The 13838-nt window shown below is 40.5% G+C and overlaps 1 protein-coding gene across 3 annotated transcripts in view; it reads left to right on the top strand.

The window, feature by feature from the left end:
* Positions 1-13838, top strand: part of LOC124798206 (V-type proton ATPase 116 kDa subunit a 1) — a 660233-nt gene that overhangs the window by 558149 nt on the left and 88246 nt on the right. For all 3 annotated transcript variants that reach the window (XM_047261510.1, XM_047261508.1, XM_047261509.1), the window contains one exon: positions 5077-5289. In XM_047261510.1, the coding sequence (XP_047117466.1) occupies positions 5077-5289 (213 nt within the window). The remainder of the gene's footprint in view (positions 1-5076; positions 5290-13838) is intronic.

Genomic DNA, 13838 nt, shown 5'->3' on the forward strand with positions numbered 1-13838 from the left:
AATGTTTTGAGGAGCATGATGGTGAATGGTTGGTGATGTTTTGGTCACAAAGTTCTCCTGGTCTGAACCCAATGGAACACACCTGATACCAGCTGTACACTCTCAAACCACCAGCCCATAATTTAGCAGAATTTCATGACCTGTGCACAGACATCTGGTGCCACATACCTGTGGAAACCTACCAAGGACTTCTCAGATCTGTGCCATGCAGAATTCCTGCTGTATTGTAAGACAGACCACCTCACTATTAAGGAGGTGGGAATAATGTTCCGGACTGTCATCATGTACTGACAGTGTTTTGGAACAATCAGCAATGTCTAATGTTTTGCAGATGTTTTTCAAACAGATATTAGCAGCATTTTCACCATAGATGACTTATTCTTTGGCAAGAGTTACCATCTTCCCTGAAGTTTCACTGCTACTCATAAAGAAATTTGAGGAATTGGATGATAGAATGCAGAGTGCACGTTCACAGCTAATTTACACTTGCAGTTTGCAGTTCACCACGATTTTCTTACAGGCAGGTAACAACTTCACAGTGGCTTCACAATGAAGCTTCTGTATGAAAATTCTGGGATAGAAACAATGGACAATAATGAGGAAAGGCAACCCCTCAACTATTACTGGCTGATGTGTGGTAAACAAACACACGTAACAGTGCAGCAACATTCTATCTTTCGAACTAACGCTAGTTCAAGCAAAGAAATTTCTTATGTCTACAGTAAATGGTTTACAAAAGAATATAAGTATGAATATGTCAAATTAATACTAAACAATCAAAACTGAAAAAGTTGGAACAATGTAGCACGTTATGTATGAACACTTAGGGGGCCAGCAGCTTAGAACAATATCAGCCCTAGGAAACTGGCCATTTATGTCATTACTTAAAGCATTATTGCCACTTATGAATGAATTCCACAATGCAAAATCCAGGATGGAATGTAACAATATTATGAAAAGGATAGTTGCTACTCACCATGCTGAGTTGCAAATAGGCACAATAAAAAGACGGTAAGAAAATGAGCTTTTGGCCAACAAGGCTGCCATCAGAGATACGCAAGACTGCAGTCTCTGGCTGCTGAGGCCACACTGTGAGCAGATGTGCATGACTGGAGATGCAGTTGGGTGGTGGGGGTAAGAAGTAGGGTGGGATGGGTGGAGGGAGGTGGAGAGAGGGTAGGGCAGCTAGGTGGAGTTAAGAGGTTAGAGGGGGGAGGGGGGGTAGCAGAAAAGGCACCATCCTATGCCAACTTATTCATGGGCGATCTAGACACATAGAATCTCAGACCCCTCACTTGGTTCAGATTCAGATTCAGATTCATTGACGACATGATCTGGATTGAGAGAGAGCACACCCTATCTCTATTCGTCCAGAACCTCAACACCTTCTCCCCCATTCACTTTACCTGGTCCTACTCCACCCAACAAACCACCTTCCTTATTGTTGACCTCCCCTCTAAAAGTGGCTACATCAGTACCTCCGTCCGCATCAGACTTACCAACCACCAGTAATACTTCCAATTCGACAGCTGCCACCCATTCCATACCAAGAAGTCCCTTCCTTATAGCCAAGCCATCTGCGACTTTTGCATCTGTCCTGACAAGCAGTCCCTCTCAAAATACACCGAGGGTCTCATTGAGGCCTCAACAGACTTCCACCCTTCTACAAAAACAGGTCTTCCATGCCTTATCTCTCCAGTCACCCACCACCTCCCAGAGTCCCACCATCTGGCCACAGTGGACCATTCCCCTCATGACTTAGTGCCACTCAGGACTGAAGCAACTGAAACACATTCTCTATCAGGTTTTTGACTACCTCTCATTGTGCCCAGAAATGAGGAATGTCCTACCCACTATCCTTCCCACCCCTCCCACAGTGGGATTCCACCCACCAGACCTACACAATATCCTCATCCATCCCCATACAACTCCTGCTCCCAACCCCTTGTAATAGAACTAGATGCAAGACCTGTCCCATGCATCTTCCCACCACCACCACCACCACCACCACCACCACCACCTACTCCAGTCCAGTCATAAGCATCACCTATCCCATCAAAGGCAGGGCTACCTGTGAAACCAGTCATGTGACCTAAAGCTAAGCTGCAACCACTGTGCTGCGTTCAACTTGGGCATGACAAATAATGAACTATCTGCCCGCATGAATCGGCACCGACAAACTGTGGCCAAGAAATAGCTGGACCACCCATTCCTGAGTATGTCTCCCAACACAATGTTCTTTATTTCAGTGACTGCTTCACCACCTGTGTCATCTGGATCCTACCCACCAACACTAGCTTTTCCGATCTGCCCATGTGGGAATTCCCCCTGCAATGTAATCCTACATTCCCAAAACCCTCCTGGCCTCAGCCTTCATTTGTCTTTGTCCTTATCCTCTCACCCCTTTCCTGTTCCCATTCCAGCACTACCAATGCAACAATAATCTTTTTACTTCTCTCTATTTCAGCTACCCCCCCCTCCCCCCCCCCCCCCCCCCGCCTCCTTCTAACCTCCTGACTGCACCTAACTGCCCTACCCTCTCTCCACCTTGTCCCTGTATACTCCCATAAGCAGCACTTCAATGTCCCCCCACCCTTACCCTGCTATCCTCCCCCTCCCTGCCCAGCCTCCTCCTTACCCCCCCCCCCCCCCCCCCCACCCGGTTGTCTCTCCCATCATGCACAGCTGCTTGCAGTGTAGCCTCAGCAGCCAGTGACTGTAGTCGTGTGTGTGTGTGTGTGTGTGTGTGTGTGTGTGTATGTGTGTATGTGTATGTGTGTGTGTGTGTGTCTGACGAAGCCCTTGTTGGCTGAAAGATCATTTTCTAACAGCCTTTTTGTTGTGCTGAAAAAAAATAAAAATAAAAAAAATAAAATAAATGTGGAAGGCAGTGAGTTAGTGATCGTCTACACACAGATATGAGAAAATCTCATTTATTTGAAGCTGACAAAGAGATGTGTTGATAGACTTATTTTGATGTGTATTGTTTCACTTGATAACATGGCAGAAAAGTCTTTCATTGTTTTTAGTGTTGTCAGAGTATGAATTTCTCTCTCTTTAAATCTTTGTATGTCCCTCCTTGTAGTAGATCGTCACATGGACTTCAGCTGTTCAGCATGAAATGAAAATTAAAACACCTGCATCAATATCTTTTGCATTTAATTAATTTATGCAACCAATTTTGGCACTTGTTACTCCATATTAAGGCTCCTGTGTAAAAACAATAATGAAAATCCAGACAAGATTACAGACATACTAGTGAAAGGATGATACAAAAATTGAGAGCAATAATATCCGAGCAAATTTACTGTAAATATTTGTCAACAGCCAAATTGTAGAGGATGTTGCATCAATGTTAGTGAAAAAAACTAAAATTTAAAACTAATATAACTTACCAAAACAAATTACCACTACACAAACATAATGCAAATATAACATGAAATCTAGAGGAGTCCAATAATTTGATACTCTGTCTGTAAATAGGTCACTTAATAGGAGGGACAGTCAATACATAATGTAACACACTTTTTTTATGAATTTTATTCAGGATTCTAGTACACCATATCTCACTCGTTTGGCTACAAAACCCTATTTTTCTGCCTAATCTCCATTCATTGTGACAGCCTTACACCGCCTTACTGGGAGGGCCTGTATGCTCACATAATAACACTCTACTGGTCAACATTGGAGCCAACATCTTGCCACATTGGTAATCTCCATGTACTTCATCCCACAGAGTGCGTCCTTCATTGGGCCAAACAGATGTAAGCCGGAAGGTGCGAGAAATGGGCTTGTGAACAGTCCACTGAAGTTTTGTGAGTTTCTCCTGGGTGCACTGACTTGTAAGAGGCTTTGTGTTGTCATGGAGAAAGAGAAGTTAGTTCGCATCTTTGTGACAATGAAGACATTGAAGTTTCAACATTGCAGGATTCACTGCTGTTTGCAGCTGGCTGGCACACAGAAGAGTGGACAGGTTTGCGCGACTTTATTGAAGTGATGACAGACACCTTGCCCAACAACTCACCATGCTTCTGTTCACTGCCAGGTCTCCCTAGACTTTCTGCAAGTGCCTATGAATATCTGCTATGCTATAGTTTTCCACCAAAAGAAACTCAATGGTAGCTCTTGGTTGGGATGCATCTCCATTACAGATGCCATTTTGAAGGCTCCATAGCATGCCACCACATATTGAAACTTCATGAGACTATAGGGGCTGAAGGGGGAATATTGCACATTGCCCCACATCAAATCCCGCATTTTGTGAACCAAAATAGGCAGAGGTAAAAAATGTGTGGCATTACTTATTGAATGTCCCTTCATTGCAGATTCCTGAAGTAAGCCCACAAATAAATAAAATCATAAATAAAGTAAATGAAAAAGACATGGCTGAAGGTGTTTTAATTTTTTATTTCATATCTCTATTAATGTCCATTTAAATAATAGCATGCAGTAGACATGAAAACTAAATTTAGGATTCCTTTTAACAAATACAGCCCTGGTGTGTGAAAGTTTGTAGTTCATTATTTATGTTCCCTAATTGAAAGCGTGTCTTGTCTTGCTGATTATTCTATTTATTTTTAAAACCCTTCTTCTTCTTCTTCTTCTTCTTCTTCTTCTTCTCCCCCATCAGGTATCACTGCAAAAACTTGCATAAGACAGGGCTTGTATTGAATCCTTTAGCAGTTTACATTCATGTGCTGAACATTCCCAATGGTCCCAGCTACTAAATGATTTAATATTAGTGATGGTACAAACTTGTATTACAAAGAACAACCAAATTGTTCAAATACTTGCTGATTATTTCAGATGATGATAGTGAAAGACAAAACACTATGTTTAGTTCATATTATGTTGCTTGAATTTTTAGGACAAATATTGATCTCAAGATCCCATAATGCCTGCAGTTAATTTTATTTATCTATCCACTTTTTTTCCATTGAAATGCAAATATAGCATCCATGACCTGGTTAGGAAACATTATTATTAATTTGGTGTATTGATATCATCCTCTAGCCTAACTTTTGTTTTCTCTCCAATGTTTTGTCTTCTATCACCATATATTTATACAATTTTCAGGTTCTGAACCAGACACAGGATCACAGGCAACGAGTGTTAGTAGGTGTGGCTCGAGAATTAAACAACTGGATGGTAATGGTACGCAAAATGAAAGCTATCTACCATACTCTGAATAGTTTCAATATGGATGTAACAAACAAGTGTCTTATTGCGGAGTGCTGGGTACCTGTGAGTGACCTCCCGAAGCTGAGAAAAGCACTTCAAGATGGTTCAGTAAGTACTGAAATGCTATACACTGTTACTAAGTAATGTATGTAGTGCTATAAAGCCCTTTTGTATGATGGCTTACATCAGATGTTTCCTGGTGTTACAGACTGCAGTCAGAGAATACTTACGACTACATAAATAATAGTTGCCTTTTGTATTATGCACCTAAAATTCAAAACTCCAAGGAACTAAAATTTAGAACATCATTGGGTACAAAATGAATACACTCAGTAACACAAATGCTGTTCAGTTCTCTGATGATAATAGCAGTGAGACAGAGGAATTTAAATTAAAGTCATTTGTCATGAAATTCAATAAATTCTTGCCAATGGTAGCTGAAAAAACTGGGACAAAAAATGAGCTAGCAAAAGTAAAGTCAAGACTTATTTAGTCAGGCATTATATACGCTACAAACATACTTCATTTTTATGAAATCAACTGTTAAAGAGATCACTAAAACCATTTGCTCATTGGAAGACTGTAACTATTCTGGCGATGGTGGTGCTAAAATTATATCAAAAGGTAAATTTACTTCGAGAAAAGCATTTAGTTTTGTTATTTGCTTGTGCAGTGCACTGTAATTGGCATCTCTGGCTAAGAAGGGGACTGAGTTGGTTTAACTATTGGGACCCTTTCACGTGGGAGGCCATACGTAAAGATGCAGTGAGCTGAAGCAATTTGCTTTACATTGAACCTTATGCATATAGATGTCACTGTTGGAGATGTTGCGGAAGTTAAATTAACCCTTTCCTAGATCAACTATTGAATTGAAACTTAGAGCCCTTTCCTATCTGTTCTTTGCAGGTTTCTCACTGAATCAGTCCTTTGAGCAGTTCTTGTAGCATAGTTTGATTCTTTCAAAGATGCAAACAGGCTTCTCATGTTGCTCTAAGTGGAGGTGTGGGTAGCTAACCTACTGTAACAAAAATCCCAGGATGCCACTACAGTACATTTATAGACAAAGAACTTAAAATAGTTAATAACTATGCTGCTAACCAGATATAACATTGAATTCACATAAAAGAGAGAGAATGGATTGCACAGAGATGAGGTTTGAATGGCATACTAATGCCAGTTGACTAGCTTGGGATGCAACAGAAATCTTTATTCCACCTCATATAACTTTGGAACTCTTTGGACACTTTCGAGAAATTAATTATTGTCTTTTATATTCTGATATAAGTACTTTACTGAATGTCGGTATGATAGTAGCAAAGCCTTAATAATGTTTAGGATCACATTAGCATTTAATCTGCTGAATGTGGCTTTTAATAATTAATATTATAGTGAAAAGTCTTACCTTCATGGCTAAATGTTGGTAGCTCCCCAGCATTCAGAATCTCCGAGAAGGATTCAATCTCCTGCTTTATTCATTGTTTCTCGTACCACCGATTGTCTTAGTGCCACATGGTGTAACCAGTGGCAATGTCATGTCTTCCATGTGTGGGAATGTTTTGTTACTCATAGCTGCTTAGGAAATCCACTTGCAAATGTTGTATGTTGTTAACTGCAGCGTCCCAGTATAGTGTTAAAACAGCAAATAAAATTGTTGTCCAAACAAATGGAATGTCACAACTTTACCAAATTTCTCGCTGTAAGCCAAAGCTGATCATTCACCTTTCCTTTTACCAGCCTTCTATGCTTGTTCCATTTCATATCACTTTGCAACATAACACCTGAATATGTAATCAACATATCGATGTCAGGCAATACACCACTAATACAGCATTTAAACGTTGCAGGATTGTTTTTCCTACACATCTGCATTAACTTACATTTTTCTACATTCAAAGCAAGTTGCCATTCATTGCACCAGACAAAAATTCTGTCTGTCATCTTTTATGCTCCTACAATCACTTGGGAGCATTTTCCCTTGCATCATAGACTGCTTTTCACCTATTTGTCAGAAGATTTATGTATATAGAAAACAAAAGTGATTCTATTACATTTCCTTAGGACACTTCTCATGGTAACCTTGTCTTTGGTGAACACACACTTTCAATGATAACCCATTAAAGTTGATTGTCTTCAAGCCACTTACCTATCTGGAATCCTATTGTCAGACCTTTGTAAAATGTCTATGTTGGGGCATCATGTTGTATTCTTTGTGGAAATCTAGGAATATGGAATCTGCCTGTTGCTCTTCATCCATGGTTCGCAGGACATCATGAGAGAAATGGGCAGGTTGACATTTGCACAAGTGATGATTTCTAATTCCGCGCTGATTTGCGGACAGAAGCTTTTCTGTCTCAAGGAAGTTTACTGTATCTGAACTTTAGAATATGTTCAAGAATTCTGCAGTGAACTGATGTTAATGACACAGGTATGTAATTTTGCACATCTGTTCTTTTTCCATTATTACATACATTAACTGAATGAGAATGTTGTATGAATTTGTTGCCATTCAAGACAATCAAGTTCTTGTTTGAGGGGATCACAGATAGCAGCAGGAATAGGGCTAGCATGATAGAACTTGGGTGTTGCCATGGATCTATGTGTTATATGTACAGTATAGTATAGTCCTTTGCACAACAAAGCCGATCATTGAAGAGAGAAAAAAGTCATTGTATGGCTCCTGTAAAGTGTCTGATGGAATGCATTCTGAAGTATTCTGGACTTTGTTGTCAATTGGGATACCAGAGGCTTCAAAAGAGTCTAAGCCAAAAATGTTCTGTGCTCGGGCAGAAGAAACAACCAAGAAGGAAAGATACTTTTTTGACATTGTGACAGATTTGCAACCTCCCTTGACTGGGGTATTTTACTCATTACAACAATGACAATGCTGTGCAGTAGGTCCAATGAACAGCAGTCCCTAATTGTTGTATATAAGCTCACTTATTATTGAGACAGTAGCACTGATGTCAAGCTGAAATTGATTTGTAGTCCTATTAATGGTAACCTGGGGGAGTATCTGCTTCGGTTTTTCTGTGAGTAGTTGGGACCAATAGACCACATTCTCAAAGTCTGCTACTGGTGTCATTTGATATGGTTTGGGGGTGAGGGTCACTCTCTCAGCCTTTGTCAACTTTCTCAACGTTGGAGCTGATACTGCTCTTGCAAGTAGCTCCTGATTGGTGCCCTGGTTACAGGAAACAGAGCTTTGGTTTTCTTCTTTCTGTGAATGTATCAAGCTGCATGAATACCTTATTCAGATGTTTATGCTGCAATATACATGACTGTTCCTACTGGGTGAGAGGTAGCTACGGCAGCAGCAACAATGGCTGTGTTGGTGGCCAAGGTTTGCGTCAACAAATGTCAGTTGTGTTTTGGTTTTGCCTTTGTGATCACATTGCTTGCCCCAGAAACGGTACTGGGCATAGAATGGCAACATGGAAAACCTGTTCAGCGTACTGTGGAGGAAATGAATCACACAATGAAGTTTGAATCACACAATGAAGTTTGAATCACACAATGAAGTTTGAATCACACAATGAAGTTTGAATCACACAATGAAGTTTGAATCACACAATGAAGTTTGAATCACACAATGAAGTTTGAATCACACAATGAAGTTTGAATCACACAATGAAGTTTGAATCACACAATGAAGTTTGAATCACACAATGAAGTTTGAATCATACAATGAAGTTTGTGCTCTCCATGCAGAAAAGTCTCTTTTAACAGAACACTGTGCTATATGACTCTCCACTAATGAACTCAATGAATTCCAGCCATACAAGGATCCGAGTGGGTAGGAATCACTGTCTGAAGACTGCTACATCAGCTTTGATACAAAATGCAGAGGATACAGCATTTTTTAAAAGTAATCAGTCTTCTGGCTGGTTTAATGTGTGGCCCGCAACAAACTTCTTTCCTGTACCAACCTCTTCATCTCAGACTAGCACTTGCACCTTAACACCCACAATTATTTGCTGGATGTATTCCAGTCTTCTCTTCCTCTACAACTTTACAATTTTTACCTTCTACAGCTATAGTACCATGAAATTTATTCCTTGATGTCATCTACATCTATGTGACTACTCTGCTATTCCCAATAAAGTGCCTGGGAGAGGGTTCAATGAACCACCTTCAAGCTGTCTCTCTACCGTTCGACTCTTGAACAGCGTGCGGGAAAAACGAGCGCTTAAATTTTTCTGTGTGAGCCCTGATATCTCTTACTTTATCATGTTCATCATTTTTCCCTATGTAGGTGGGTGCCAACAGAATGTCTTTGTAACCAGAGGAGAAACCTTGTGGTTGAAATTTCATGAGAAGATCCTGTCGCAACGAAAAACGCCTTTGTTTTAATGACTGCCACTCCAATTCACATGTCATGCCTGTGGCACTATCTCCCTTATTTTGTGATAATACAAAATGAGCTGCCCTCCTTCGAATTTTTTTGATGTCATCTGTCATGCCCACCTGTTGCGGATCCCATACCGCAAAGCAATACTCCAGAATAGGGCGGACCAGTGTGGTGTAAGAAGTCCCTTCAGTAAATCTGTTGCGCCTTCTTGTTCTGCCAATGAATTGCAGTCTTTGGTTTGCTCTTCCCACAACATTGTCTATGTGATCGTTTAAATTCAGGTTATTTTTAATTTTAATCCCTAAGTGTTTAGTCGAATTTGCAGCCTTCAGAATTGTGTGACTTACTGTGTAATCAAAATTTAGTGGATTTATTTTAGTACTCATGTGAATAACTTCACACTTTTCTTTATTTAGGGTCAGTTTCCACTTTTCACACCATACAGATATCTTACCTAAATCATTTTGCAATTCGTCTTGGTTATCTGATGATGATTTTTTTTTTTTTTTCATCAGTCTACTGCCTGGTTTGATGCGGCCGGCCACTAATTCCTTTCCTGTGCTAACCTCTTCATCTCAGAGTAGCACTTGCAACCTACGTCCTCAATTATTTGCTTTATGTATTCCAATCTCTGTCTTTCTCTACAGTTTTTGCCCTCTACAGCTCACTCTAGTACCATGTAAGTCATTCCCTCATGTCTTAGCAGATGTCCTATCATCCTGTCCCTTCTCCTTATCAGTGTTTTCCACATATTCCTTTCCTCTCCGATTCTGCGTAGAACCTCCTCATTCCTTACCTTATCAGTTCACCTAATTTTCAACATTCGTCTATAGCACCACATCTCAAATGCTTCGATTTTCTTCTGTTCCGGTTTTCCCACAGTCCATGTTTAATTACCATAGAATGCTGTACTCCAGACGTACATCCTCAGAAATTTCTTCCTCAAATTAAGGCCGGTATTTGATATTAGTAGACTTCTCTTGGCCAGAAATGCCTTTTTTGCCATAGCGAGTCTGCTTTTGATGTCCTCCTTGCTCCGTCCGTCATTGGTTATTTTACTGCCTAGGTAGCAGAATTCCTTAACTTCATTGACTTCGTGACCATCAATCCTGATGTTAAGTTTCTCGCTGTTCTCATTTCTACTACTTCTCATTACCTTCGTCTTTCTCCGATTTACTCTCAAACCGTACTATGTACTCATTAGACTGTTCATTCCGTTCAGCAGATCATTTAATTCTTCTTCACTTTCACTTTCACTCAGGATAGCAATGTCATCAGCGAATCGTATCATTGATATCCTTTCACCTTGTATTTTAATTCCACTCCTGAACCTTTCCTTTATTTCCATCATTGCTTCCTCGATGTACAGATTGAAGAGTAGGGGCGAAAGGCTACAGCCTTGTTTTACACCCTTCTTATTACGAGCACTTCGTTCTTGATCATCCACTCTTATTATCCCCTCTTGGTTGTTGTACATATTGTATATGACCCGTCTCTCCCTATAGCTTACCCCTACTTTTTTCAGAATCTCGAACAGCTTGCACCATTTTATATTGTCGAACGCTTTTTCCAGGTCGACAAATCCTATGAAAGTGTCCTGATTTTTCTTTAGCCTCGCTTCCATTATTAGCCGTAACGTCAGAATTGCCTCTCTCGTCCCTTTACTTTTCCTAAAGCCAAACTGATCGTCACCTAGCGCATTCTCAATTTTCTTTTCCATTCTTCTGCATATTATTCTTGTAAGCAGCTTCAATGCATGAGCTGTTAAGCTGATTGTGCGATAATTCTCGCACTTGTCAGCTCTTGCCGTCTTCAGAATTGTGTGGATGATGCTTTTCCGAAAGTCAGATGGTATGTCGCCAGACTCATATATTCTACACATCAACGTGAATAGTCGTTTTGTTGCTACTTCCCCCAATGATTTTAGAAATTCTGATGGAATGTTATCTATCCCTTCTGCCTTATTTGACCATAAGTCCTCCAAAGCTCTTTTAAATTCCGATTATGATACTGGATCCCCTATTTCTTCTAAATCGACTCCTCTTTCTTCTTCTATCACATCAGACAAATCTTCACCCTCATAGAGGCTTTCAATGTATTCTTTCCACCTATCTGCTCTCTCCTCTGCATTTAACAGTGGAATTCCTGTTGCACTCTTAATGTTACTACCGTTGCTTTTAATGTCACCAAAGGTTGTTTTGACTTTCCTGTATGCTGAGTCTGTCCTTCCGACAATCATATCTTTTTTGATGTCTTCACATTTTTCCTGCAACCATTTAGTCTTAGCTTCCCTGCACTTCCTATTTATTTCATTCCTCAGCGACTTGTATTTCTGTATTCCTGATTTTCCCGGAATGTGTTTGTACTTCCTCCTTTCATCAATCAACTGAAGTATTTCTTCTGTTACCCATGGTTTCTTCGCAGCTACCTTCTTTGTACCTATGTTTTCCTTCCCAACTTCTGTGATGGCCCTTTTTAGAGATGTCCATTCCTCTTCAACTGTACTGCCTACTGCACTATTCCTTATTGCTGTACCTATGGCGTTAGAGAACTTCAAACGTATCTCGTCATTCCTTAGTACTTCCGTATCCCACTTCTTTGCGTATTGATTCTTCCTGACTAATGTCTTGAACGTCAGCCTACTCTTCATCACTACTATATTGTGATCTGAGTCTATATCTGCTCCTGGGTACGCCTTACAATCCAGTATCTGATTTCGGAATCTCTGTCTGACCATGATGTAATCTAATTGAAATCTTCCCGTATCTCCCGGCCTTTTCCAAGTATACCTCCTCCTCTTGTGATTCTTGAACAAAATATTCGCTATTACTAGCTGAAACTTGTTACAGAACTCAATTAGTCTTTCTCCTCTTTCATTCCTTGTCCCAAGCCCATACTCTCTGTAACCTTTTCTTCTACTCCTTCCCCTACAACTGCATTCCAGTTGCCCATGACTATTAGATTTTCGTCCCCCTTTACATACTGCATTACCCTTTCAATATCCTTCTACACTTTCTCTATCTGTTCATCTTCAGCTTGCGACGTCAGCATGTTTACCTGAACTATCGTTGTGGGTGTTGGTCTGCTGTCAATTCTGATTAGAACAACCCGGTCACTGAACTGTTCACAGTAACACACCCTCTGCCCTACCTTTACTATTCATAATGAATCCTACACCTGTTATACCATTTTCTGCTGCTGTTGATATTACCCGATACTCATCTGACCAGAAATCCTTGTCTTCCTTCCACTTCACTTCACTGACCCCTACTATATCTAGATTGAGCCTTTGCATTTCCCTTTTCAGATTTTCTAGTTTCCCTACCACGTTCAAGCTTCTGACATTCCATGCCCCGACTCGCAGAACATTATCCTTTCATTGATTATTCAATCTTTTTCTCATGGTAACCTCCCCCTTGGCAGTCCCCTCCCGGAGATCCGAATGGGGGACTATTCCGGAATCTTTTGCCAATGGAGAGATCATCATGACACTTCTTCAATTACAGGCCACATGTCCTGTGGATACAGGTTACGTGTCTTTAATGCAGTGGTTTCCAGTGCCTTCTGCATCCTCATGTCGTTGATCATTGCTGATTCTTCCGCCTTTAGGGGCAATTTCCCACCCCTAGGACGAGAGAGTTCCCTAAACCTCTATCCGCTCCTCCGCCCTCTTTGACAAGGCTGTTGGCAGAATGAGGCTGACTTCTTATGCCGGAAGTCTTCGGCCGCCAATGCTGATTATTTATCAAAATTTAGGCAGTGGCAGGGATCGAACCCGGGACCGAAGACGTTTTGATTATGAATCAAAGACGCTACCCTTAGACCACAGCATCATCTGCAGTCAATCCAAGACGGCCACTCAGATTGTCTCCTATGTCATTAATATAGATCAGGAACAATAAGAGTCCCTATAACACTTCCTTGGGGAACGCCGGATATTACTTCTGTTTTACTCAAGGACTTTCCTATTACTACGAACTGCAACCTTTCTGACAGGAAATCACGAATCCAGTCACACAACTGAGATGATATTCTATAGGCACGCAGTTTGGTTAGAAGACACTTTTGAGGAATGGTGTTGAAAGCCTTCTGGAAATCTAAAAATATGGCATCAATTTCACATTAATTGTTGGTAGCACTCATTACTTGTGAATATAAAGAGCTAGCTGTGGTTTGCAAGAACAGTATTTTCTGAATCTGTGCTGGCTATGTGCCAATAAATCATTTTCTTCAAGGTAATTCAAAATGTTCGAATACAGTATATGTTCCAAAACCCTACTGTAAATTTACATTAGTGGTATGGTCCTGT

This window comes from Schistocerca piceifrons, chromosome 5, assembly GCF_021461385.2.
Source record: "Schistocerca piceifrons isolate TAMUIC-IGC-003096 chromosome 5, iqSchPice1.1, whole genome shotgun sequence".
Lineage (NCBI taxonomy): Eukaryota > Metazoa > Arthropoda > Insecta > Orthoptera > Acrididae > Schistocerca > Schistocerca piceifrons.